General features: G+C 52.5%; 1 protein-coding gene and 1 long non-coding RNA gene across 4 annotated transcripts; one reads left to right on the top strand and one right to left on the bottom strand.

Annotated features, from left to right (window-relative positions):
* Positions 1-2,745: 2,745 nt before the first annotated feature.
* Positions 2,746-3,295, bottom strand: LOC117194502. Of its 3 annotated transcripts, none has more exons than XR_004474852.1 (3): positions 3,096-3,295; positions 2,948-3,055; positions 2,746-2,889 (listed from the first exon to the last, which is right to left on the bottom strand). It is a non-coding gene; the product is annotated as an uncharacterized LOC117194502 (long non-coding RNA). The 3 variants fall into 3 exon arrangements; XR_004474854.1 differs by having other exon boundaries at positions 2,948-3,046; positions 3,109-3,294; XR_004474853.1 differs by having other exon boundaries at positions 3,109-3,294.
* Positions 3,296-21,492: 18,197 nt separating this feature from the next.
* Positions 21,493-23,603, top strand: LOC117194546 (death-associated protein kinase related-like). Its single transcript, XM_033399096.1, has 4 exons — positions 21,493-22,235; positions 22,576-22,750; positions 22,815-22,997; positions 23,562-23,603. Exons 1-4 carry the CDS (start codon positions 21,493-21,495, stop codon positions 23,601-23,603), a joined length of 1,143 nt encoding a protein of 380 aa, XP_033254987.1.
* Positions 23,604-24,778: the final 1,175 nt, after the last annotated feature.

Raw genomic sequence — 24,778 nt, forward strand, 5'->3', positions numbered from 1 at the left:
ATTTTGAGTATCGGGTATAACAATGATGACATACATCAGCACACAAACAGCGACATCAAACACAAAAACGACAACTACAATTACGTCGGCAGCCAGACGACGATGCCTGCTAACAGCAATGTTAACAGGCGGACCCCCCCACCACCGCCGCCAGAGGAACATCAGCAGCAGCAGCAAACACATCAACAACAACAACATCAGCCAACGGCAACAAACACAGCCAATACCGATGATATCCCATCCACCTCTGCTGCAGCGGCCCGTTCGCCACTGAAGCGCGTCCGCGCCGAGGTGGATGATGATGACGATGATGATGATAGTGATGTTATGGTTGTTGAGTTTGATGACGACGATGACGACGACAATTTGGATGCCAATCATGCATCGGCCAAACGACGACTCCGGGAAAGTAACCAACAGGCAAGCAAATCCCATATCCCCCAAATTCAAAACCATCCCCATCATCACCAACAATCAAACCAGCAACAACATCAGCGGACAATTACACAAAATGCCCCTGCCCCTGCCACCGCCCCTGCCCCTGCCACTGCCAATGCTCCACTAGCTCTACCTCACTCACCTGCAAATGCAACTAGTAGTTGCGGCACAGGAACCCACAGCAGCAGCAGCGGCGGCGGCGTTGGGCTGCTCCAGCTGCCCTCCCTGAGTATGCCCAATGCCAGACAAATTCGGATGCTGCAGCGACAGCACCAACCAACGACAATTATTCCCCCCCCCCATCATTCTGCCAGCTGTCCCCGACATTATGCCCATTCTGGACAAGCTGCAGAATGACCCGAGGGTGGGCAACAGTAGCTATCACACCAAGCTCATCAGCCGCAATGGTGTCCGTATCCAGGCCCGCGACATGGCTACCAGAGATGCCATCATGGCAATCCTGGGCGATGGCGGCGGCAACGAGGCGATGACTGGCCACTACACACACCAGCACAAGAGTGACCGTGGGCTACGGATCGTCGTGCGAGATCTCCATCACTCCACAAGCACCCAACTAATAACAAATCAGATGGCCGAACTGGGCTATTCAGTTAAATTTATTAGAGCCATTAAAGCGAGATCCGATGGACAGCCACTCGACCAGTTCGAGTTGGAGATAGCCCCCAAGCCGGATGAAAGCCACCACGATGTCCTCCAATTAACCCAGCTGGGCAACCAGTTAGTGATCGTTGAGAGGCAGGCAAAGCCGGTGGACCCAGCCCAGTGCCACAGATGTCAGGCTTTTGGGTACACCCGCACCTACTGCAGGCGTTCATTCGTCTGTATGAAGTGTGCGGGTGCCACGGCATGTGCCAAGCCAAGGGCAGACGCCCCTAAATGCGCCAATTGCCAGGGCGCCCACATCAGCGCCTACAAGGGATGTCCGGCATTCAAGGCAGCAAGGGGCCGCCTTCTGTCGCACCGAGTGGCCATGCAGGAGTTGCGTCGCAAGCGCAGCTCGCTTCTGCAGCCATTGCCAGAGCAGCAGCCACCAGCAAAAACAACACCAGCACATCCAGGGCGCCGACAGCAGCAGCAGCAACAGCCAGCTCAAACGCCAGCCAATCCCTGGCGCGGACAGCAGCAGCAGCAGGCAGCATGGACGCCACTCAATGTCTCCTCTCCTGGGCGACGAAGAGGACAACAACATCAGCAGAAGCAGCAGCAGCCAATACAGACAAAAAAACAGACGCCTGCTGCCTCTGGCCCACGCACTGGGCGACGACGTCCAGAGCAGCCATTGAGCCATTCCCAGGCACCACAACAGCAGCAGCTACAGCAGCTGCAACAGCAGCCGCAGCGCGAACAACAACAGCGACAGCAGCAGCAGCAGCAGCTTGCCAACAACCGCTCCCGGCAGAAGATGCAGCCGAAACGCCAATCTTTGGAGGGATCCTGCAGCCAGGCACTGTTGGAGAATACGCAGAGGATGACGCGATTGGAAAAGAGGCTGGAAGTGATGATGTCACTACTCACCTCGCTCATCCAATCCCAGGCAGTGACGGCAACTCCAGCAGTTCCAGAAACATCGGAAAATCCACCAACAATGGCAGCAGCAACAGTGGTTGCCCCAGCTCCAGCAGCCAGGCGGTCAAAGAAACCACCACGATCAGAGCCACCACAAAAAACGTTAGGGCCAACGCCAGCCGCCATTCCAGAGACGGATCCTGAAATGGATGAAGAAAATGATGACGATGAGATGTGGGCAGATGACGACTCCATGGATGACATTAGGGCCTACGCCCGCAACATGAGGTACCATCTTGACAACCAGATATCCTGGAACGCTGTGTACTAATTGGACACATCTCTGCCACTGCATTGGATTAAATGACAAATGCATATCACTCGCATGCCACAACAAAAATGAACAACGGACGCTGCCGCCATCAAAGCATTCAGAGTGCCATGTGTACCTGGAATGGAAATACACACACACACACAAACATCCATTACACTTGGGCGGCCGGACCTGTGCCGTTCGAGTTATGTGTGTCGTTGTCCGCCATTGCCCACAGCTGGTGGCCGGACCAGTGCCACTTGCTCTACATTAGGGCCACAATTGCCGACGCACACACACACTCACATCCATTACACTTGGGCGGCCGGACCTGTGCCGTTCGAGTTATGTGTGTCGTTGTCCGCCATTGCCCACAGCTGGTGGCCGGACCAGTGCCACTCGCTCTACATTAGGGCCACAATTGCCGACGCACACACACACAAACATCCATTACACTTGGGCGCCGGGGCTGGAATAGGCCCTGGGCTGACGAGGTACCGTTCTGGCTATCAGGGCTGGTCGAGCTCCTCCTCGTCGCGCCCGCCTCCGATCCAGGCTGGTGGTTCTTTTCTTCCGAGTCGGCGGTAGCAGCCACTGAGTGAAGTGACTGGCTATAACTCAAAGAGAGAGTGATCAACGGTAAGCGAGCGTACATCCACCCATACTTACCCTATGGGCGCGATGCCTACTGAGCTTTACTCTGGACTCCTGGCCCGAGCAGACCGTGTCCAACCCCAAGAAGGTCGTCAATCAGGATTTTAAAGCAATCTGCCATGGCTAAATTAATTTGGGGTTTGTCACTCAAACTCCAACGCACTCATAACACTCACGAAGCTCCCGGGGTGAGTTTCTCTCCTCCTCTCACCGGCCCAAGATGGATGGCGACGGAGTTGCCATGTCAGGCAACTGAGTTGCCTGCACCGCGCGAGTATGCGGTTGGCCGTTTTAAGGCCCGACATAATGCACCAGTTGCCCCAGCTTCTTTAGGATGAGCTCCACGTTTTTCTGTAGGTCTGATCAGAGCAACAGCTGCTGACCAGGGCTACAAGACGGCGATAGCCTACTCATCGCAGGCGTGTCCCACCGTCAGAGGGTGCTGCTACGTAGCACGTAGAGGAAGACGAGCACCGGCAGATGGCGCTGCATCATACATCCTAGAAGTATACCACGACTTTTCGGCCCCCTCACCACGGGTCTATAGGATGTGGCAAAGTGGAACTGATGGGGATATTTAGAGGCTCACACTGCACATCGGCGCTTTCTGAGGCCATCGGGTACACAACGGGTCCCGGAGCTGTCCTCCTGCCAACCCCAGCGCTACGGCGGCGTACCCTCTAACGGGGTGCTGGATACCGAGAAGCGGCGGTATAACCCCAGCGACTATCGTCTGGATGAAATTCCCGGCCATCGCGGGATGCCCAGGATAAGCCTTTATAGTGGACCCATCGGTGCCATAGGCGCCTTGGTAGGTACTATACCGCCCGTAACACCGAGACCAGTAAGGTGTTACGTACGACCCACTGGAACCCCCCTTACGTACATTAGACTGTGGGCTGACGGCGTCGGCATTCTATGACCTGAGTAGGCAGGCTGAACCCCTGTTGAAATGGCTCATAGGTTAATGTCTCCACCGCCCCCGTCTCGTTAAAACCTTGGCAGGCCTCGTTTAACGCTTCCTGGCCGTCCCACTATGGTGGTTGCGTAGGCTTGGTTGATTCATATCCCAACTAGCACCGATCTGGCTCTGAACCCTGGTGCTCATAAGGCCCAGGGTCAACCCTCGCATGGACCTCACTCCACGGAAAGACACCCATGGGATCACCACGGTGACTACGTACTGCGGCCAGGAATAACGAACTCGAGTGGAGATTCTTTTCACATGGAAAACACCCCTCACACACCAAACACACAGATAGAGAAGATGACTGAGGACGCAGTCTTTGGTAGGCGCAACGCCCTTACCAGATCCCCACCACCGTCAGCACCTGCGAAAGCTCAGGGATCGAGCATGTTCAAGCCCGGCCCGGATGGCAAAGAGAAGGAGCGACCGCACTCTGACCCATTAGAGCTGCTAAAAAACCTGGGTACTCGGGCCAATGAGCTGGTCAAGAGGATGAACGACCAGCGGCATGTGGACAACGTGATGAAAGATTTAGCCCTGAGAGTGGTAACCCTTCAGGCCCTGGTGGTCAAGAATTTCGAGAAGCTGCACACCAGGACAATTGAGACCGCCACCACTGGTACCCAAACAGCTGCGAAGCCGCCACACACCGGCTCAAAGAGGCTGCGCGAGTCGCCTCAAATGGCTGCGGAGCCCACAAAGAGGCAGAGAGGCACAAAGCTTCAACAGGCGTCGACCCAGCTCAAACCGCCGGCGCAGTCCCAGGATGAACTAACCCCCTCGGGTACAGTGGACCATGGTGCCACCCCAGCCGCTAAGAAACAGCTCAAGTGGCAGCAGGTGGGCCCTAGGGTAAGGAAAAAAAGGGAGCCCCGTGAGCGCGAGCCAAGGCCAGACGCAATAATTATTCAACCCCAGGGCGAGCTTAGCTATAGCGACATCCTCCGTATGGTCACCAGGCGCCAGGATGGCAAGCTTCAGGAGGTAGGGGATAATGTTAACAGAATCCGGAGGACGGCAAAGGGCGAGCTGCTGCTCGAGCTCAACGGCGCGAGCAAAAGCAACACAGCTAAGCTCAAGGAGGATATCAGCGCGGCACTGGGACTGCAGACGGGCATCAGGGCGGTGTCAGAAGAACTCTGCGTGGAGGTCAGGGATCTCGACAGCCTGGTCGAGAAGGAGGACATCGCAGCAGCGATAGCTGCATCGATAGACGCCCCCAGCGTGGACACCAGCGCCATTAAAAGTCTGAGGCCATCGTTCGCTGGTACGCAACTGGCAGTTGTGTGCCTGCCGCCCGTGCAGGCAAGAGCCCTACTCATGGTGGGGAAACTTAAAGTCGGATGGACAAGCTGTAGGATCCGGGAGCGGACAGCTCAACGACGATGCTACAGGTGTCTGGAGTTTGGGCATCTAGCAATCAGGTGCAAGAGCGCGGTGGATCGCACCGGATGCTGCCTCAGATGCGGCGTGAACGGGCACAAGGCGGCAACCTGTCAAAGCGATCCGCGGTGTTTCATCTGCACCGCTAACAACAGCAATGAGACGAACCATTATGCGGGTAGCAGGAGATGTCCAGCAGCCAGGAGCGTGCCCAGCTTGCCGGCCCAATAATGAAGGTTATGCAGCTCAACCTCAACCACTGCGCTGCGGCTCAAGACCTGCTGAGCCAATCCATAAGAGAATTGGCAATTGACCTCGCCATCCTCAGCGAGCCATATCAAACTAGGGAGTCCCCTGGGTTCATCTTGGATGCCACCAAAAAGGCCGCGATATGGCTATGCGGGGCCACGCCATTGCAGCTTTCCCTCTCAAGCGCTGCTGCTGGGTTTGTGCGCGCCAAGGTCGGAGGTGTGTGGATATACAGCGTCTACCTTGCCCCAAGCCTGACGCTCTCCGAGTTCGCAGGTACTCTAGACAACCTAGCGGCTGATGCTAGAGGACGTCACCCAATAGCCATTGGAGGGGACTTCAACGCGTGGGCTGAGGAGTGGGGAAGCGTGGCGACGAATGCGAGAGGTAGAGCTCTGCTGGAGATCATTGCGCCCCTGGACATCGCGCTCCTCAACGAGGGAAACCAGCATACCTTCTCCAGAGCAGGAACAGGATCGGTCATCGACCTTACATTTGTCAGCAGCTCACTTTTTAATTCATCGGGCTGGAGCATCAGCAACATCTACACAGGGAGCGACCACAGGGCAATTATATGGGACACAGGCCAACAGACGTGTAGCGTAGAGACAGCTGCGCCCAGATGGAGATGCTATCGCGCCGAAACGCTCAATACGGCCCTGTTCATGGAGCTTATGTCCAACCTCACGGCGAATGGAAATGCTGAATGCATGGCCAACCATGTCATGGAGCATCTGGAGGCAGCATGCAATGCCACCATGGCGCAGAGGAAGCACTACGGTCGCCACCACCAACCTGTGTTCTGGTGGAACGAGGACATTGCCGCGCTACGCCGGGAATGCAACCAAGCTCGACGCCGCTACCAGCGCTCGCGCGGAAGCACTGCCTTTCCGCAATGGCAATCCACGTTCAGGGACTGCAGAAGGGCCCTCAAGGCGGCCATTAGGGATAGCAAGCGCCAGTGCTTTCTCAAGCTATGCGACTCTGCGGAGCAGGACCCATGGGGAAGGGCGTACAAGTTGGTGACGAACAAACTTTGCGCCAAGAGGCAGGCACCCCCATCGGACCCCGACACGACAAGATCTATCGTGGAGGAACTCTTTCCGCACAGGGCTGACCACATCGGGGATGTCCGTTGCCTCACACTGCAGCCGCACAGTCAGGCACACATCGAGGAGGTGTCACTCGAGGAAGTCGAAAGCGCAGCCAGGAGCATCAGCCCGAACAAGGCTCCTGGGCCGGACTCTATCCCGAACAGAGCCCTCTTGCTCGCCCTCTCCACGCGTCCGGACATCTTTGCGAAGCTGCTAAATCAGTGCCTTCGGGAAGGAGTGTTCCCTGTGAGGTGGAAAATACAGAAGCTGGTGCTTATTCCCAAGCCAGGCAAGCCGCCGGGGACAGCGTCGTCGTATAGGCCTATCTGCCTGATCGACACCGCGGGTAAACTGCTTGAGAAGGTGGTCTGCGCGCGACTGGAACGCTCCATCGCGGAGGCTGGCGACCTCTCACCGCACCAATACGGCTTTCGCAAGGCCCGATCCACGATAGACGCCGTTCGTAAGGTGGTGGACATTGCCTCCGGTGCAATTGCCGGCACTAGGTGGAAAGGCGGCGGGAAAGAGTACTGCCTAGTAGTCACCCTAGACATTAAGAACGCGTTCAACACGGCGAGGTGGAGCTGCATCCTAAGGGCGCTGGAGAGTTTCGACACACCCAGGTACCTGCAGCGGATGGTACAAAGCTACTTTGAGAGAAGGCTGCTTTTGTACGACACGCAGGCTGGCACGGAGGAATACGAGGTATCGGCAGGCGTCCCGCAGGGTTCAGTGCTAGGCCCCACTCTGTGGAACGCAATGTATGACGGCATCTTGCGACTCAGCCTCCCCCACGGAGTACACATGGTGGGTTTTGCAGACGATGTGGCTGTCCTAGTGGTGGCAAAAGACCTGTCCGTCGTGGAAACGACCTGCAACCAAACGATAGCGCGCATTCAACAGTGGCTGGACCTGGTCGGGCTCGAACTCGCACCCCACAAAACAGAGGCAGTGCTAGTATCCAGCCGGAAGAAAGTCGAGACGGCCAACATCTCAGTGGCAGGTACCCCGGTTTCGTCTAAGCGCGCTATCAAATACCTTGGTGTCCTGGTGGACACACGTCTCTGCTTTCGGGAGCACTTGGCCTACATGGGCACGAAGGCGGCGACCACCAACTGTGCGCTCTCGAGGCTAATGCTGAACACCCGAGGACCAAAGCAATGGCGGCGACAACTGCTAACGAGTGTCACGAGATCGGTGATGCTATATGCGGCGCCAATCTGGGCAAAGGCCCTTCGAACAGCGAGCTACGCACGGGGTCTGGCAGCCACGCACCGCCTCTCTTCGATTCGGATCACCAGTGCCTTCCGAACGGTCTCGGACGAGGCAGCACACGTGATCGCGGGCATAGCACCCCTGGAATTCCTGGCGGATGAACGGTCCACATACTACCAGGAAACACATGGCAGAGGAATGGACGCGGCGGCGAAAAGGCAGGTACGCATGGCGTGCAAACAGGAGAGTCTCAGAAGGTGGCAACAGCGCTGGGACACGACCACTAAGGGGCGTTGGACCCACCAGCTTATCCCGTCCATCGACGCGTGGGTAAGCAGGAAGCACGGGCAGGTCAACTTTTACCTGACTCAGCTCCTCAGTGGTCATGGCTGCTTCCGAAGCTACCTTCATCGCTTCGGGCACGCGGACTCCGCAGAATGCTCTTGGTGCGGGCACTACGTGGAGGAGGATGCCGAGCATGCGATATTTTCGTGTGGCAGGTTCGCAGCGCAGCGCCAGCGGCTAGAAGAAGCGCTGGGTTGAGCCGTAGTCAAGCAGAGCTTGGTGCCGTGCATGCTCCTGTCCCCGGAAAACTGGGAGGCGACGAGCTGCTTCGCGGCGACCATTATGAGGGAACTGCGCGCTGTTGAGCACCAGACAAGAGTCCAGTTAGTCTAAACGAAGCCTGCACATGTGTGAAGCATTGCTTCACGGCCGTACCACACATGTTGGGCTTCATAGCCTAACCTTTATTATAGTTTGCTTTAAGTATAAAATAAGTTGTAAATACAAGCAATTAAATGGAATTTAAAAAAAAAAAAAAAATTACACTTGGGCGGCCGGACCTGTGCCGTTCGAGTAGGTGTGTCGTTGTCCGCCATTGCCCACAGCTGGTGGCCGGACCAGTGCCACTCGCTCTACATTAGGGCCACAATTGCCGACGCACACACACACTCACATCCATTTCACTTTGGCGGCCGGACCCGTGTCGCCACAGTAAAATGTGTGCCATCTACTCCTGGCTCCCAGCTGGTGGCCGGACCAGTGCCACTCGCTCTACATTAGGGCCACAATTGCCGACGCACACACACACACTCACAGATGAGGCACATTGTGTATTCTAGTGAGTGCGGTCGTGTTTTTAAATCGTTCCGTATAATTCAGTGGAAAACGTCGGAAGTTAGCCTGGAAAAGAGGCAAAGAGTAGTTAGCGCGAGCCATAGTAGTGCTGCGTTACTTACCTGCGCGGAACGCAAGTCCGCAAGCAGAGAAGCGGCCACCTGGCCAATAGTACTGGCCGAAATCCCAGTGGGACGCCGTCGAGCCCTAGGCCGAAGGGGGGGGGGGGGGGGGGGGAGGAACAGCAGGTAAGTGCCTGTTTTCCTATTCTTCTTCGCTGTGATTCTTGGCGCCACTTGTTGGTTGCTGCCTTCTTTTTGTTTTTGGGCAAAATTGGCCAAGCACACCGCAAGTGGTGTTGGATAACGACGGAAGAACAGCTGACTGACAGCTAAGTGCTGGAAAACGACAGCGTCTGGCCAATAGAGGGCGCGGCCACAGCAACCGGAGTTGCCAGATCAACGGCCAGATCGGAGATGAGCGATCAGCGGGAACAAGCTGCGGCTTGCAGCACTCCACTGACAAGCTCATTCGCCTGGGATGAGGAGTATCCCTTTCGCCGGAAAAATGCTCTGGCGCGATCGCCAAACCAGCTGGCGGAAGCAGTGGAGGAGCGCGCAAGATGCTCTCCTCCAACGCTGCAGCGCCCCCAAGAGGAGCAAGCAGACCAGAAGGAGAGGGCCATGGCGCATTTGGGGGGCTTGGGCCAAAAGGCCAGAGAGTTGAGGAAGCTGATGGTGCTCCCAAAGAGGTCCATCACGAACCCAATGAGGGATCTGGTGGATGAGATCGAATATCTGCAGCGAGAGTTGGAATCGTGCTGGCAGGCGATCTCTGCGGAGCAGGCTGTAGCCAAGGTTACACAGCCGGCAGTGACGGAGAGGGCGGGAAAGAGGGCACGGCCAGAGCCCAGGAACACCACCCACCCGTCCCCGTCCCCGTCCCCAAGGCCGAAGAAGCCAAAACATGGACCCAAAAAGTAAAAAAAAACGGAGAAGAAGCCGCAGGAAGGCCAAATGAGGGACGCCGTAGCTCGCAAGGGACCGGAGGACGCCCCAAAGGATCGGGAGGTGGGGTGGGTGAAGGTCGTAGCTAGGCAAAGGCCAAAGCCAAAGCAGCAGCAACGACCAAGACCGCCACGCAGCGATGCAATAGTCATCGCCGCCACCAGCACTGTCTCATATGCAGACATTCTAAGGAAGGTCAAGCTAGAGCAATCGGTGCAAGGGGTGCGACGCACGGCAAAAGGAGAGCTGTTGCTGATGCTGGAAAAATCGGCGGACCCGAGAACCCACGAGATGCAGGCAGCAGTCAAGGAAGCGCTAGGAAGCACGGTTGAAGTAAGGAGTCTTACCGAAACTGTCATCTTGGAGGTAAGGGACATAGACGAAGTGTCCACCCAAGAGGAAGTCCTAGCGGAACTCAAAGCGCAGGCAGGGGTGGAAATCTGCGAGGCCGCAGCCATCTCCATCAGACCAGCCTATAGGAGCACGCAGACCCTGACTCTGAAAGTTCCACCGGCTATAGCAAAGCCCCTCCTGGAGAAAGGAAGAATTCGCCTGGGGTGGGGGTATTGCAGAATACGACCCAAGTCAACTCCCCGAAGATGCTACAAGTGCATGGAATTTGGCCACATCGCGCCTAATTGTAAGAGCAGCCAAGACTTCACGAAGTGCTGCTACAATTGCGCAGGAGCCGACCACCAGGCCAAAGATTGCAAAGACGCACCAAGTTGCATTCTTTGCAAGCGCCACCGGGTGAAGGACCCGAAGCACCAAACGACGAGTTCGAGGTGCCCGCAGTACCAAAAGGCGATGCAGCAAATGAAGGATAGATGAAAATCATCCAACTAAACCTCAACCACTGCGAGATGGCACAGCAGCTGCTGGACCAGACCATAAGGGAGCACCGTATTGATGTAGCAGTCATAAGCGAGCAATACCGGAATCGCAACTCGGGAGAGTGGATTGCTGACTCGAGCAAGAAGGCAGCGATATGGAGCTGTGCGAGTCCCACACAGCAACTACTGCAAACGTACGTCGGAGACGGATTCGCCAGAGCCCGGATAAATGGAGTGCACATATATAGCTGCTACCTGCCCCCGAGCCTCAGCCTACAGCAGGCGACGCAGGCACTGGAAAGGATTGCTGAAGATGCGCGGGAGAAACACCCTACGCTCATAGCCTGCGATTTCAACGCTTGGGCGACGGAGTGGGGATGCCCGAGAACGAACCCAAGGGGACAGGCGCTCTTAGAATGCTTTTCGACGTTGGATGCCGTACTGCTGAACACAGGCACACAGCAGACGTTCGGCAGAGCTGGAACGGGGGAGCAGCAGCCTCAGCCGCAGGACAACGTGGGAAGTTAGTGGCTTATACACCGGGAGTGACCACCAAGCCCTCATATGTGAAATCCAGGAAACGGGCGCACCTAACCCGTTCATTGGTAAGCAGATCGGTTATAAGACCGAAACGCTAGAGCCGGATATGGTCCGGGCCATGTTTGAGGACTACGAGACCAACGGTACGGCTGACGAGAGAGCAAGCCAACTGGCTATACATACGCTGGAAGCATGTGATGCCTCCATGCTAAGGAAAAGAAGAAGCCTGAACAACCGCAGGCCAACGTATTGGTGGAACGCTGCAATAGGTAGCGCCAGGCAGGAGTGCCAGCGGAAAAGACGACTATACCAGCGTTCGAGAGGTTCCCCGAAATTCGAGAGGCTCCAAGGAGAATATAAAGAAAGCAGACGCTGCTTGAAGAGGCAGATCAAGGATGCCATTCGTGTCTTTCGTAGTGATCAGACGTGTTTTTGTTTTGCGCTCCGCATTTTTTCCTTTTGTTTTGAATAAACAGCCGGTGTTTTCCTAACTAAATTCTAAATTTACTTCCTAACCAGACGACAATCTGGAAATCTATTCTATTACGCGAGTGCATGCCTTTTGATTTGTGTTAAAACATTATTTAACTTTTTATTTTTCGGCGTCGGCTTGTGCTTGTGTTTGTGTTGTTGCAGTGAGTGAGTACGCATTACATTGCATTGCAGTCCGCTCTCGTCTGGTAGCTTTTGTTGTTTTATCACTCTCTCGCTATCACCTCAACTTCAATAACTGTTCTTTCTCTCTCGCTCTTTAAACTTTCTGAGCAATAGCGCTCTCTGCTTAGTAGCTCTCGCTATAACCGCTCTCCACTCTGCTCTCTTTTTTTTACCAATTCCGCTTTGAGCGTTGTCTGGCACATTGGTCTGATACCAATTTGTTTTGCAAACAATAGTATATATATAAATAAATAATAAAATAAAATGGAATACGCTGTGGTCTGTGCCAAAAAAAGCTGTAAGAAGCAGATCACCCACGATCAGCCGAATGTCCCCTGCTGGCTCTGCGACAGCGTAGTGCACGCAAAATGCGCTGGATTTTCTGGCCTCGTGAGTGATGCCATAGCCAAACGTAATGGCTTGCATTACAGTTGCGAGGCATGCCGTGCGGTGGAGAAAGACATGGTGGCTTTCATGAGGCAGACGCGGAGTGGCTTTAAGGAGCTGACCGTTGGTTTTAAAAACCAATACGATCGGCTCCTAGCCATGGAGGCTCAGTTTAGCGGTTTAAAACTGCTGAATGAGTCTCCGAGGCGCAAAAAGGTCACTCCGCGGGATCTGCAATTGCCAACCGTCACTCAGCCGTGCGCCGCCGAAAAACTGACTCCGACCACTCCAAGTGTGCAGCAGTTGATCTCGTTTGCCACTCCAAGGGCAACGACAGCTGCTGGCGACGCAGATTCGGTAGCCGAATTCATCGCCTCGGAGAATGTGCAGCCAAGTACGTCTGCAGCGTCCGTGTCCGTGGTGTCCGCAAGTTCGCTAGTTGTCCCGTCTATACCGATCCCACCAGTAAATAGACGTTCCGGACCTCCGGATATTGCCACCACAGGTACTAGGCCTGTGGTGACTAAACCACTGGTGGGAGTCCCACCAAAACGACAAGTTTTTGTTTCACGGCTGGCCCCTGACCTCACATCTAATGATGTAATTGCTTTTATTCAAAGCAAAATAAAAGCCGTGGGTTTAAAGGTGGAGAAATTTAACTTCTCTTATGCCAGGGAGATAGCCTCGTTTAAGATAAGCATCTCCCCAACTCAATTTGACACCATTTGCTCCGCCAAATTTTGGCCGGAGCATTTGGTGGTGAAGGAGTTTAAGGCTAAGAAGAAGAATAGGCCCCCCATATCCCTTCCAAACCTTTCCAGTGTGCCACCCTCAACCTCAACCTCAACTTCCTCTTCCTCAACTTCCCGTCTTGCTTCCACCTTTCCAAAAAACTAACTTCTCTTTTAGTAACCTATCAGAATGTAAGAGGCTTGCGTAGTAAGCTCAGCATTCTTTTCCGGGATAGTGTTGCATTTGCTTCCCACGTTATTGTGTTTACTGAAACCTGGTTAAAGCCGGACATTCTTAGTTCCGAGGTTTTGGCAGGTCGGTACACAACTTTTAGAAAGGACCGTTCGTCTCGACGGGCAGGGGGGGTTCTAATTGCAGTGGACTCTTACTTCACGTCGGAACACTTCACAGTCCAAGTTCAACAGGAACTGGAATTCCTGTGTGTAAGACTGATTCTTCCCGCTTTCGCTATATTCATTACTTGCTCGTATATCCCACCTTCTTCGGATATTTCAATTTATGAGCAGCACTTGTCCGCTTTAACCGCTGTTTCTTCCTCGCTATCTGATAAAGATCGTATGATAGTTCTTGGTGACTTCAACTTGCCAGGAACTGTTTGGTCTTCGGTAAACGAGTCTAGTATCCTAGTGCCCATGTCACGACATGACTTTGTTGACGGCTTGCTTGACCTATCCCTGTCTCAAGTCAACCATGTGAATAATTCCTTGGGTCGATTGCTTGATCTGTGCTTTGTATCGGATCCGACCATAGTGTTGTTAACCCGAGCCCTTCCGCTCACTATACCTGAAGACGCCTACCACCCTACTTTCGAGGTGTCGCTAGATATAGGACCAACTGTATTGGATCGGTCGAGTAGGCTGCCCGAACGTGTCCGCTGCTTTCGTAAAGCCGAGTTTGCGAAGCTTAATAACCTCATTAGGGATTTTGATTGGTCCGCTTTGTACTTGTGCACTGATATCATAAAAGGCACAAACATTTTTTACAATGCTCTTGGCACATTTTTCGATTCTTGTGTCCCGCTTTCTTGTCCGACTAGATCTGGAAAACCCCCTTGGTTTACCAAAGAGTTATCCAGTCTAAAAAACTTAAAATCAAGACTTTATAAAAAATTTCAAGAAGTGGGTTCTCCTACTTCTCACTCTCGCTATGTATTAGCTCGGTCAAACTTTTCAGTTCTTAATGCTCAATGCTATAAGAACTACCTATCTCGATGCAGGATACGTTTTTCTCAGGACCCTAAACAGTTTTACAGCTTCGTAAACAGTAAGCGTAGAACGTCCGCACACCCATCCTCGCTATCATTTTGTAATACGTCGGCAAATAATGATCAGGCAATTGCCGATCTTTTTGCCCAATTCTTCCAAACCACCTATTCTGAGGAAAGCTACTCTGGTCATCCGTACCCATACGGTTTACCGAGGTCGAACGGCATTTTCAGTCCCTTGTTAAATGAATGTTCCCTACTTCATGATCTTCGACTAGTTAAGCCGGTGTTTTCACCGGGTCCAGACGGGGTTCCAGGTTGTGTACTCAGGTACTGCGCCGAGGCTCTGTGTGGACCTTTGCTTAAACTATTCACCCTATCCATTGATTCTTCTTGCTTCCCCCCGATCTGGAAGGAATCGTTTATAATTCCTCTCCATAAAAAAGGTAGCAAGTCTGATGCAAAAAATTATAGAGGTATAGCAAAGTTATCCGCTATTCCTAAAATGTTTGAGAGGGTTTTAACTCCGCACTTGCAACATCTCTGCAAGTCACTTATATCTCCAACTCAGCATGGATTTATAAGGCGGCGATCAACCACCACGAACTTGTTAGAGTTTACCTCTTTCATTATTAAAGGCTTTCAAGGTAACTTACAGACGGATGTTATTTACACCGACTTTAGTAAAGCATTCGACTCTGTAAACCATTCCCTTTTAGCGCATAAACTTGACCTTTTAGGGTTTCCGCCCAACCTCCTGAGATGGATTTCTAGCTATCTTTGTTCTAGGTCTCAAAGAGTCCTCTTCAAAAACTCCCTCTCTTTCCCAGTAAAGGTTTCTTCGGGAGTACCACAAGGCAGCCATCTAGGCCCCTTACTCTTCACACTCTTTATTAATGACTTACCTTCAGTATTAACATACTCTCGAGTACTTATGTATGCGGATGATGTTAAACTCTGTGTCCAGTACAAGGACATTTCATTTCATTCTCGCTTGCAATCCGATCTCAATAACTTTCAGTCATGGTGTTGTGCAAACTTGTTACACCTTAATGCCTCGAAATGCAAAGTTATGACATTTCATCGTTCTAGCCCTTTGTTGGCTCCTTACACCCTATTTGGTGGTTCTCTTGAGAGAATTACCCTGGTGGATGATCTGGGTGTTATGTTAGACCCCAAGTTAAAGTTTTCCGAACACATTTCTACCATGGTAAATAAGGCCATGAGCGTGCTTGGGTTTATAAAGAGGTGGTCAAAGGAATTTGACGACCCCTATATAACAAAGACTCTCTATACCTCGCTTGTTCGTCCGATCTTAGAATACGGCTCCTGTGTATGGTGCCCTCAGTACAAAGTACACCAGGACCGTATAGAATCAGTACAGAAAAACTTTTTACTCTTTGCTCTGCGGGGCCTTAACTGGGATGCGGGTGTAAGACTCCCATCTTACTCTAGTAGACTACTATTAGTAAACCTCCCATCCTTAGTTAACCGTAGAAAAATGCTTGGTGTGATATTTATGCACAACTTGATCAGGGGTGACATAGACAGCCCTGATCTGTTGAGCCGCATAAACTTCACGATTCCTATTAGACTGACTAGAAATTTTATACCGTTGTTCCTTCCACTTTGTAGATCGAATTATTCCTTGCATGAACCGTTTAGGGTCTTATGCTCGGATTATAATTCCCTCTACCATATTATATCCACCACTAATTCTCTTCCTCTTATTAAATTATTAATCCTTACACACCTTTCTATTAATTAGTAACTGTAGTGGTATTTGTACTTTGATTGCATGCTTAGTTTCTTAGTAAGTTTAGTACTAATTTTCCTCGAATGTTAGTCTAATAGCTATCTTTCTTGCATGTTCGCGTTTGGTTCGGCTACGCACCGCGCGTCATGCGGCAGCGCCCCTCGGTCGGTTGGGCGGGAGGAGGGCTGCGTTTTGCCTGGGATCCGCGCGTAACAGCCTTCTGCTGGTGTCACACGGGCCACTTGACGGTGCAGTAACTGCATCGCCTCTTGGAAGATGCAGTCATTGCATGTCAACGTCCACACAAGCGCAAATGCTTCGAAAAGCTCTGCGATGACGCAGATGCGAACCCTTGGGGCTACGCATACAGGCTGGTAATGAAGAGACTGCGAGTGTTCAGTCCCCCGTCGCCAATATGTGCAGATCTGCTGGTTAACATAGTAGAAACCCTATTTCCAGAGAAAGTGGCAGCCCAGAGGGTGATGGATAGAATACCGCCACCTGAAATAGAAGCCACCACGGGAGCAGAAGTCCTCGAAGCTCTACAACGGATCAAGAACGGCAAAGCACCAGGACCTGATGGGGTCCCAAATGCCGTTCTCCGCACGGCTATTGAGACCAATCCACAAATGTACGTGGATTTATTCAATGCGTGCATGTCCGAAGGGACCTTCCCCAGACCATGGAAGCGACAGCGGCTAGTCCTCTTACCCAAGGGGAACAAGCCGACCGAGGAGCCATCATCCTATAGACCACTCTGCATGCTCGACACAGTGGGTAAGATCCTCGAGCGCATAATCCACACCAGGCTGGAGAAGGCAGTAACGCGTCAGCTCTCACCGAGACAGCACGGGTTTCGCAAAGGCAGGTCCACGGTGGACGCAATCGGCGAGGTATGTGAGATAGCAAAGCGAGCTATCGATGGCACCCGATGGATGTACGGGACCAAAGAGTATTGCATAGTGGCAACACTCGATGTCCAAAATGCATTCAACTCTGCCAATTGGGACCGCATACTAGAAGAATTGAGAAACTTTCAAATACCGCCGTATCTGCAGAATATCATCGCGGACTACCTAAGAGACCGAGTTCTCATATATGAGACGGATAAAGGGACACGTGATCACCAAATCACTGGAGGAGTTCCCCAAGGATCGGTCCTCGGCCCGCTGCTGTGGAACATCATGTATGATGGAATCCTCAAGATGGATATGCCAATGGGCGCCACGGTGATAGGCTTTGCCGACGACATAGCAATAGTCGTAGTGGCAAAACAGAAAGAAGCGGCGGAAGAAATCTGCAACGACGCGGTAGAGAGAGCCAGAACATGGCTATCAGGGAGGGATCTCTCATTAGCCACCCACGAAACGGAGGCGGTGCTCATAAGCAGCAGGAAAGTAGTGGAGACGGCCACGATCCGAGTAGGAGACTGCACTATTAGCTCCAGTCCAAGCCTGAAGTACCTGAGGGTCATGATTGACCACAGACTCAGCTTCAAGCATCACATGGCGTATGCAAGCAGCAAAGCAGGAAAGACGGCAGTGGCCCTATCCCGCATCATGGCCAACACCGGAGGCCCGAAACAGCCAAGGCGAAAGCTACTAGCGAGCGTAGTTGGCTCAACGCTAATGTACGCTGCACCAATATGGGTTGATGCAATGAAGCATAAAACATATGCCCGAGAATGCAACGCAGTCCAGAGGCTGTGTGCCCTGAGGGTGTGTTGCGCATTCAGAACGGTATCCCAAGACGCCGCACTTGTGGTAGCAGGAATGATTCCCATCCATCTGCTGGCAAGAGAAGCCGCAGGAATCAGGGCACAGCGAACCCTGGGGACTACGGACCAGGACACCAGAGGTGCCTTAAGGCAGCGCACAATCCTGCAATGGCAAGATTCGTGGGATAACAGCAGCAAAGGGCGATGGACCCATAGGCTAATCCCAGACCTGAAGAGTTGGCTGAACCGTAGCCATGGACAAGTGGAGTATCACCTGACACAACTGCTGACAGGACACGGTTGCTTTAAAGCCTACCTGCATAAGTTTAAGCACGAGGACGACCCCTTCTGCGTGGTCTGCGCAGGGGTCATCGAAGACGCAGAGCACTGCTTCTTCGAATCTCCAAGATTTCGGCACGAACGAGAGGATCTAAGCAACAAGCTTGGAAGAATGCCAGCGGTGTCAAACCTGGCAGAATGCCTGCTGGAGTCGGAAGGAAACTGGGCCTCGATTAGATTCATGGCCGTAACTATGGCTACCAAACTGCGTCGCGAAGAAAGAGCACGCAATGCAAGGAGATAAAGGATAAAGGAGATTATTAAGAGAAGAGCCCTACGGGCATCTCCCCCGGCGAAGTAATATCTCGCGACAGTACCGCCGGGATCCGGGATAGGTGTGGTTGGTTTTAGAGCGGTTAGAGTCCCTCACTTCGGCTTCGGCTGAGTCGGCATGAAGCTTTCCTGTGTCACACAACAAAAAAAAAAAAAAAAAAAAAAAAAAAAACACACACACACTCACATCCATTTCACTTTGGCGGCCGGACCCGTGTCGCCACAGTTGGTGGCCGGACCAGTGCCACTGGTTCTCCAAGAGGGCAGCCACAGCCACAACGACGACGAGGAGGTGCTAATTGCACCTACTTCTGACGACTTCGGATGACGCCAATTTCGACGACCAGGGGGGACGACGGGGTCGGCCGGTATGCAACGCAATGTCTTTACAAGCATTGTGTTTTGCTATGCCGGCCGATGCTCAGCTGTTTCTTGTCTTCCCTGTAATTATAGAAAAAGATATAGACATTATTTTAAATTGTTATGTTTATTGTAATATTGTAAACGTAAATCAATTGTACCTGTTTTGTCTCGTCTTTGTTCCAGTGTAGTATCTCTTTTATTACCTGTTTTTCCGTCGTCTTCACTCCAGTCTACTACTTATCTGTATTGTTATTTCTGCAAGTGCTTGTCTCTTTTCATTTAGTGTATTTCCTCTTATTTTCCACGCAAAGCACCTGCATTGTTTACCTTTTTCTCTTTATCTTTACTTACCACGCTAGCTTCCAAACAAACCAATCAAAACCTGCAAATAAAATACAATCAAAATCAGCCAAAACAGATATAGACTCGCTTACCAAATTCAACGCAAACCTCCAAATAAACCAATTGAACCTGCAAATAAAATACAATTAAAATCAGTCAAAACACAAATTAATTTACTTACCACGCTAGCTTCCAAACAAACCAATCAAAACCTGCAAATAAAACACAATGAAAATCAGCCAAAACATAAATAGACTCGCTTACCAAATACAACGCAAACCTCCAAATATAACCAATTGAACCTGCAAATAAAATACAATTAAAATCAGTCAAAACACAAATTAATTTACTTACCACGCTAGCTTCCAAACAAACCAATCAAAACCTGCAAATAAAATACAATCAAAATCAGCCAAAACAGAAATAAACTGACTTACCAAATTCAACGCAAACCTCTAAATAAATTAATTTAGCCTGCAAATAAAATGTAGCTAAAATTAACCAAAGGAAAAGCACAAATAGACTTACTTACCAAACTCAACGCAAACCTCCCAATGGACCAATCGAACCTGTAAATAGAAAATAATTAAAATCAGTCAAAACAAAGGTTAAAAATCCAATAAATATAACAACACAAATTACCTAACTGGATTCCTGACACTTGATCACCAAACCTACAAAACATAAACCTGAAAATAAAATAATATTAAAATCAGCCAGGAGTTTCATATCATCCACAGAATGAAGCATATGCGCCGCCGTTCTTCTTAGAGTTGCATCGGTTGGATTCGGCCAGGAAAAGAGGGACGAGGCGATGCCGCGCTTGCGTTGCCGATGCTTGGAGGTCTCCCTGTCGTCCATACCTCCGTTTCGCACCGGATGAGGGGTCCAGGAGCGGCGTCACAAAATTTTTATGTCTAAGCCAGAAAAAAGAAAACACAAGCCGATCTTAACTTAACTTTTGTTTACAAGAGCAAATTGATAACTGTCTAGTATTTTTCGGTATCTTTTTATCAATGTTACCGTAATGTTAAAAAAATACCTAAATGTTAAATGTTTCCATAAATAATGTTATATGTTACTATTGAGTAATAAGAACATTAATAAAGAAAGCTTCAGGTCACTCTAAAGAGCCCTGAGCCAACCAAAAAAAAAAAAAAAAAACAGGGGCATGTGTTCGCTGTGCAGATTGCGGCATAGTGGCAGGAGCGGCAACTGTGTTGGTGTTGGCTGTATTTGTTGTCCGTTTCTGCTGCCTCTGTTGTTGCTGCCGCAGCTCGTGCTGCCTCAACTGCTCCCGGACAATAGCCTCTAGCTCCTCCAGTGTCTGCCTTTTCTTCTTCGGCTTCCCAATTGGCGGCCGCTGCTGCCGCTGCTGGTGATGGCGGCCCCGTCGTCTGGCCTGCTTCCTCTCACCCTCACCCTCATCGTCACTCCCACTGTCGATGAGGGCGCGGCGTCGTTTTGGTGTTGGTGGGATTGACGGCATTTGTGCAGGCCAGCATTGGCCCGGATCGACCCGCTGCTCGAGCTCGAACCAGGTTCGACTCGCAACAGGTTCGATCCGGTCGTGTGTGTGTGTGTGGCTGCCCGTTGGCCGTTTTGGCGCTCCGCTCTTGCGCGTCGGCTTGCCGGCTCTCCTCCGTCTTCTCCCTCTCCCGTTACTCCTGAACAGTTTTGTATGTCCGAGAGCGTGAGAGGCGGGAAAAGTGGCGTCTTTTCGGCCTTTCCCTTTGTGTTTGGCGGGATTTTGGGATTTGGCGGGGTTGCGGGATTTGCAGTTGGTATTGGCGCTGCTGTTGCTGCTGATGTGATGGGTCTCGAGGGGGGAGTGGCTGTGGCCGTGGATATATCGGCCATGGCAATGGCTGGGTACTCACTCGCTGGGTGGCTGTGGCGTCGGCGCTCTGCATGGCTGGGGCGTTGGTATTGGCGCCTGCGCCGAGGGCTCTGCTGCTGCTGCTGCTATTGGCGGTGTTTGTGTTGGTGTTTTTGGCTGCTGCTGCTGTTGCTAGGGCGCCTCTGCGGGCCGCTCTGCCGCCGTCGCTGTGGCGTCTGGTTGACCCTCGTCTGGCCATTCCTCTGGTCATGGCTGGCTGTTGGTTTGTGTGTTGGCGATCTGCTGCCTGTTTGTTGTTTTTAATTGAAAAGTCTCTTGTGTGTGTGTGTTTGTGTTTAATGTATTTATTGGCACTTTTATTCTCTTTTTGGTTTGTGATGTGGACGGGAGCAAAAGTTTGTCAAGGTAAGTAATGGGTGTGGTGGAGGAAGGGCGGCACGGCACACGACAGACACCACAAAAAGAAAACAGGGCAACACAGAAAAAAAACGTCAATGGCGACACGGCACAGATCGATAGATCATGTTCACCGAAAAGGGAATCTTTCCCATAGGCGATGGCCTTTTGGATGTAGATGCCGAACGCTTTAACGGATTGCTCGTGTCGCATGACATCAACGAGATCTACGAGGTGGAACAGACGCCGTTTGCCAGGGGCAAATTCGCCGCCGTTCGCCGTGCCATTCACAAGAACACGGGCTCCCATTTCGCGGCAAAGTTCTTGAAGCGACGCCGACGCGCACAGAGCAGCGACAAGGAGATCAAACACGAGATCGCCGTCCTAATACTCTGCGAGGGCGAGGAGAACATTGTCAATCTGAATGCGGTGCACGAGACCCGTTCGGACACAGCCCTGCTGCTGGAACTGGCCACTGGTGGCGAGCTGCAGACCATACTGGACAACGAGGAGTGCCTGACAGAGGCCCAGGCCCGCCACTGCATGCGAGAGGTGCTGAAGGCTCTCAAGTTTCTCCACGACCGATCCATTGCCCACCTGGACCTCAAGCCACAGAACATTTTGCTCGCCAGCGAGCGTATAGAAGATGGCCTCAAGCTCTGTGACTTTGGAATCTCGCGCGTTGTGTGCGAGTGCATCAATGTCCGCGAGATGGCCGGCACACCCGACTACGTGGCCCCCGAGGTGCTCCAGTACGAGCCACTCTCCCTGCTGACGGACATCTGGTCCGTGGGCGTTCTCACCTATGTCTTGCTCTCCGGCTTCTCGCCCTTTGGCGGGAACACCAAGCAGGAGACCTTCCTCAATATGTGCGCTCACCTTTCCAGACAACCTATTCGGTGGCGTCTCGCCAGTGGCCATCGATTTCATACGCCGCGCATTGCGAATTAAGCCAAACGATCGCATGAGTGCCGCTGGATGCCTGGAACATGTCTGGCTGAAGGATGAGAGCTCGATGGATAGACAAATGTATCTGCAGGCTCAGAGCGATGCTGAAGAGGAAGAGGAGGAGGAAGAAGACGACCTTGAGGATGAGGAAGTGGAGGAGCCAGTGGCCGAGGAGAAGGCAGAGGAGCAGGAACAGCAACAGCAGTCACAGGAACAACAAAAGCAACAGAAGCCAAGCAATGGCCACCATCGGGCCCACAGCAATGGGAGCAGTAGCAGCATCTCAAAAATACCCATTGCCACCGGGAAGCTCCTGGGAAGCCCCATAAGCAGCACCAGCACCAGCACAGAGACAACGACAGCCATACACACGCTGACCAGCAATGGACACGGACAGAGCAACACGGTCTGCCTGTCCGCCAAGCCCACTCAGATCGTGACACCCACACGTCGAGCCTCCGACTCGGACAAGGAGAACACATACATGGCCCCCGGTGCAGGCCACCATCCAGCTGGGCAGCAACGGCCTCGACGAGTTCGCCACAGTGGTGGCCACCCTGACACTCTTTCCCGATGCGCCCACCACACCGAAAGTGATCCGCAAGGCACCCACGGGAGAGTCCCATGGATCGGCCACCTCGGTGAAGGCTCTGGTCAAGAAGTTTCAGCTGGAGGAGACGCTAGTCTGCCCCGGACACAGCAGCACCAGCAGCCACAACGGCCACAGTCCCGTCAACGGGTGCGGCGGCAGTAGCGGGAGCAGCAACGGCAACAATATGCGACGCAGTGCAGGGGGAAACAGCAGCAACATCAGCTACTCGGCAGCAGCCGCGACAGCAGCACGAATGAACAGCATTCGCCGCGCCTCCGACCCGCTGATGGCCGTCTATAAGAAGCAGCCACAGAACAGCGGCGCCAACAGCAATAGTTCCAGCAGCAACAGCAACAATCCCAGCCCCGGCAGCAGTCCCAGCTCGGGCAGCACGGCCACCCTGCTCCTGAATAGCCATCGCCTGGCGCCCGCGTCCGCGTCCGGGCGAGCCAGCACGGTCGCCAGCACCGCTGTAGCCTCAAGCAGCAGCACCAAAGCTACTGCCACTGCCCACCATCTGCACCACCACCACATGCACCACGACAACACGAAAAACGGCCAAAACACATGAAATCCACACTTACCTGCCAATCACCAGACAGAGCTGCCCAGCAGGAAGCTGCCTCGCCATCAACACTGACAATTCCTGCCAAAGGGAAGGAAAAGGAGGCCCCTTTCTGATGACGCTGCCGCCTGACCATGGCCGTGACGTCACGCCACTCCAAACATACAGCTGCCATTTCCAACGACGACGCAGATGCTGGCGCCTGTTGCCGCTCCACTGGGTCGCACCCGTCTCTCATGCCAATTATGTGAGGGCGGGATGGCCTGGTGTTGAGCCGGCGGACGCCAGCAAATCCTGCAAAAGAAGAAGGAGAATCAGGAGAGAGGCTGCCAATAAACACATATACTCACCTGCAAACGCCTCTCACGCCAACACAAACCAGACAAGGGTCGCCAGCAACAGCATCCAAACGCCGACAAGTACCTGCAAATAAACACAAATTAAAATCACACGCCAAAGCAAACACCTCCTCAACTGGGTGGCCGGACCACCAGCCACTCAAAACGCCGTTACAAATTGACGACGAACGTGGCCGAGGAGGCCAGGCCAATTCTACTGACAACGCATCCTGGGTGGCCGGACCAGCAGCCACTCGGATGCGGCCAACAACAATACAATCGACAACGTATCCTGGTGGCCGGACCAGCAGCCACTTGGATGCGGCCAATATCACGATTCGTTGGCATCACTTTTCGATGCCAATGCCAACACACTGGACAATGCATCTTCGGGTGGCCGGACCAGTGCCACTCGGTCTGCTGCACCAAACCAACAGACAGATGCAACGTGGGCGGCCGGACCAGAGCCGCTCGCCATCGCCCACGATGCACGCCAATACTCACAACCAGCCAGCCAATAAACAACACACAGGGGGACAACAGAGCCGGCCGGTATACGGCGTAATGTTCGCATTGCGTTTGTTATGCCGGCCGGTGCTTCGTTGTAGTTGTCCTCCTGTTAGAAATAAAATAAATATAATTAATATGTTTATATGTTGTAAATGTATGTCAATTATCGTTTATTTTACCTCGTCTGCATCAATGTATTTGTTGTAGATGTCAATCCTGTTGTTTCTGTAGTTTTTGCATGCCCGTAGATAGTTTGTCCATAAGACACTGGCCGCTAACCAACGACAACGACAACACACACAGCCACTAAAACAAACGGCTATTCCAATTCTCCATTGCCTACTTATCGGTGCTGCTGCCCTCGGACCACTTTCATCTCACTCAATATTGGTGTGAGTGAAAGTGGAACCGGGGGTGAGAGCACCGGTAAATGACGATCGGCGATCGGGTCAGTCGAGT

Source organism: Drosophila miranda (genome assembly GCF_003369915.1).
Source record: "Drosophila miranda strain MSH22 chromosome Y unlocalized genomic scaffold, D.miranda_PacBio2.1 Contig_Y3_pilon, whole genome shotgun sequence".
Lineage (NCBI taxonomy): Eukaryota > Metazoa > Arthropoda > Insecta > Diptera > Drosophilidae > Drosophila > Drosophila miranda.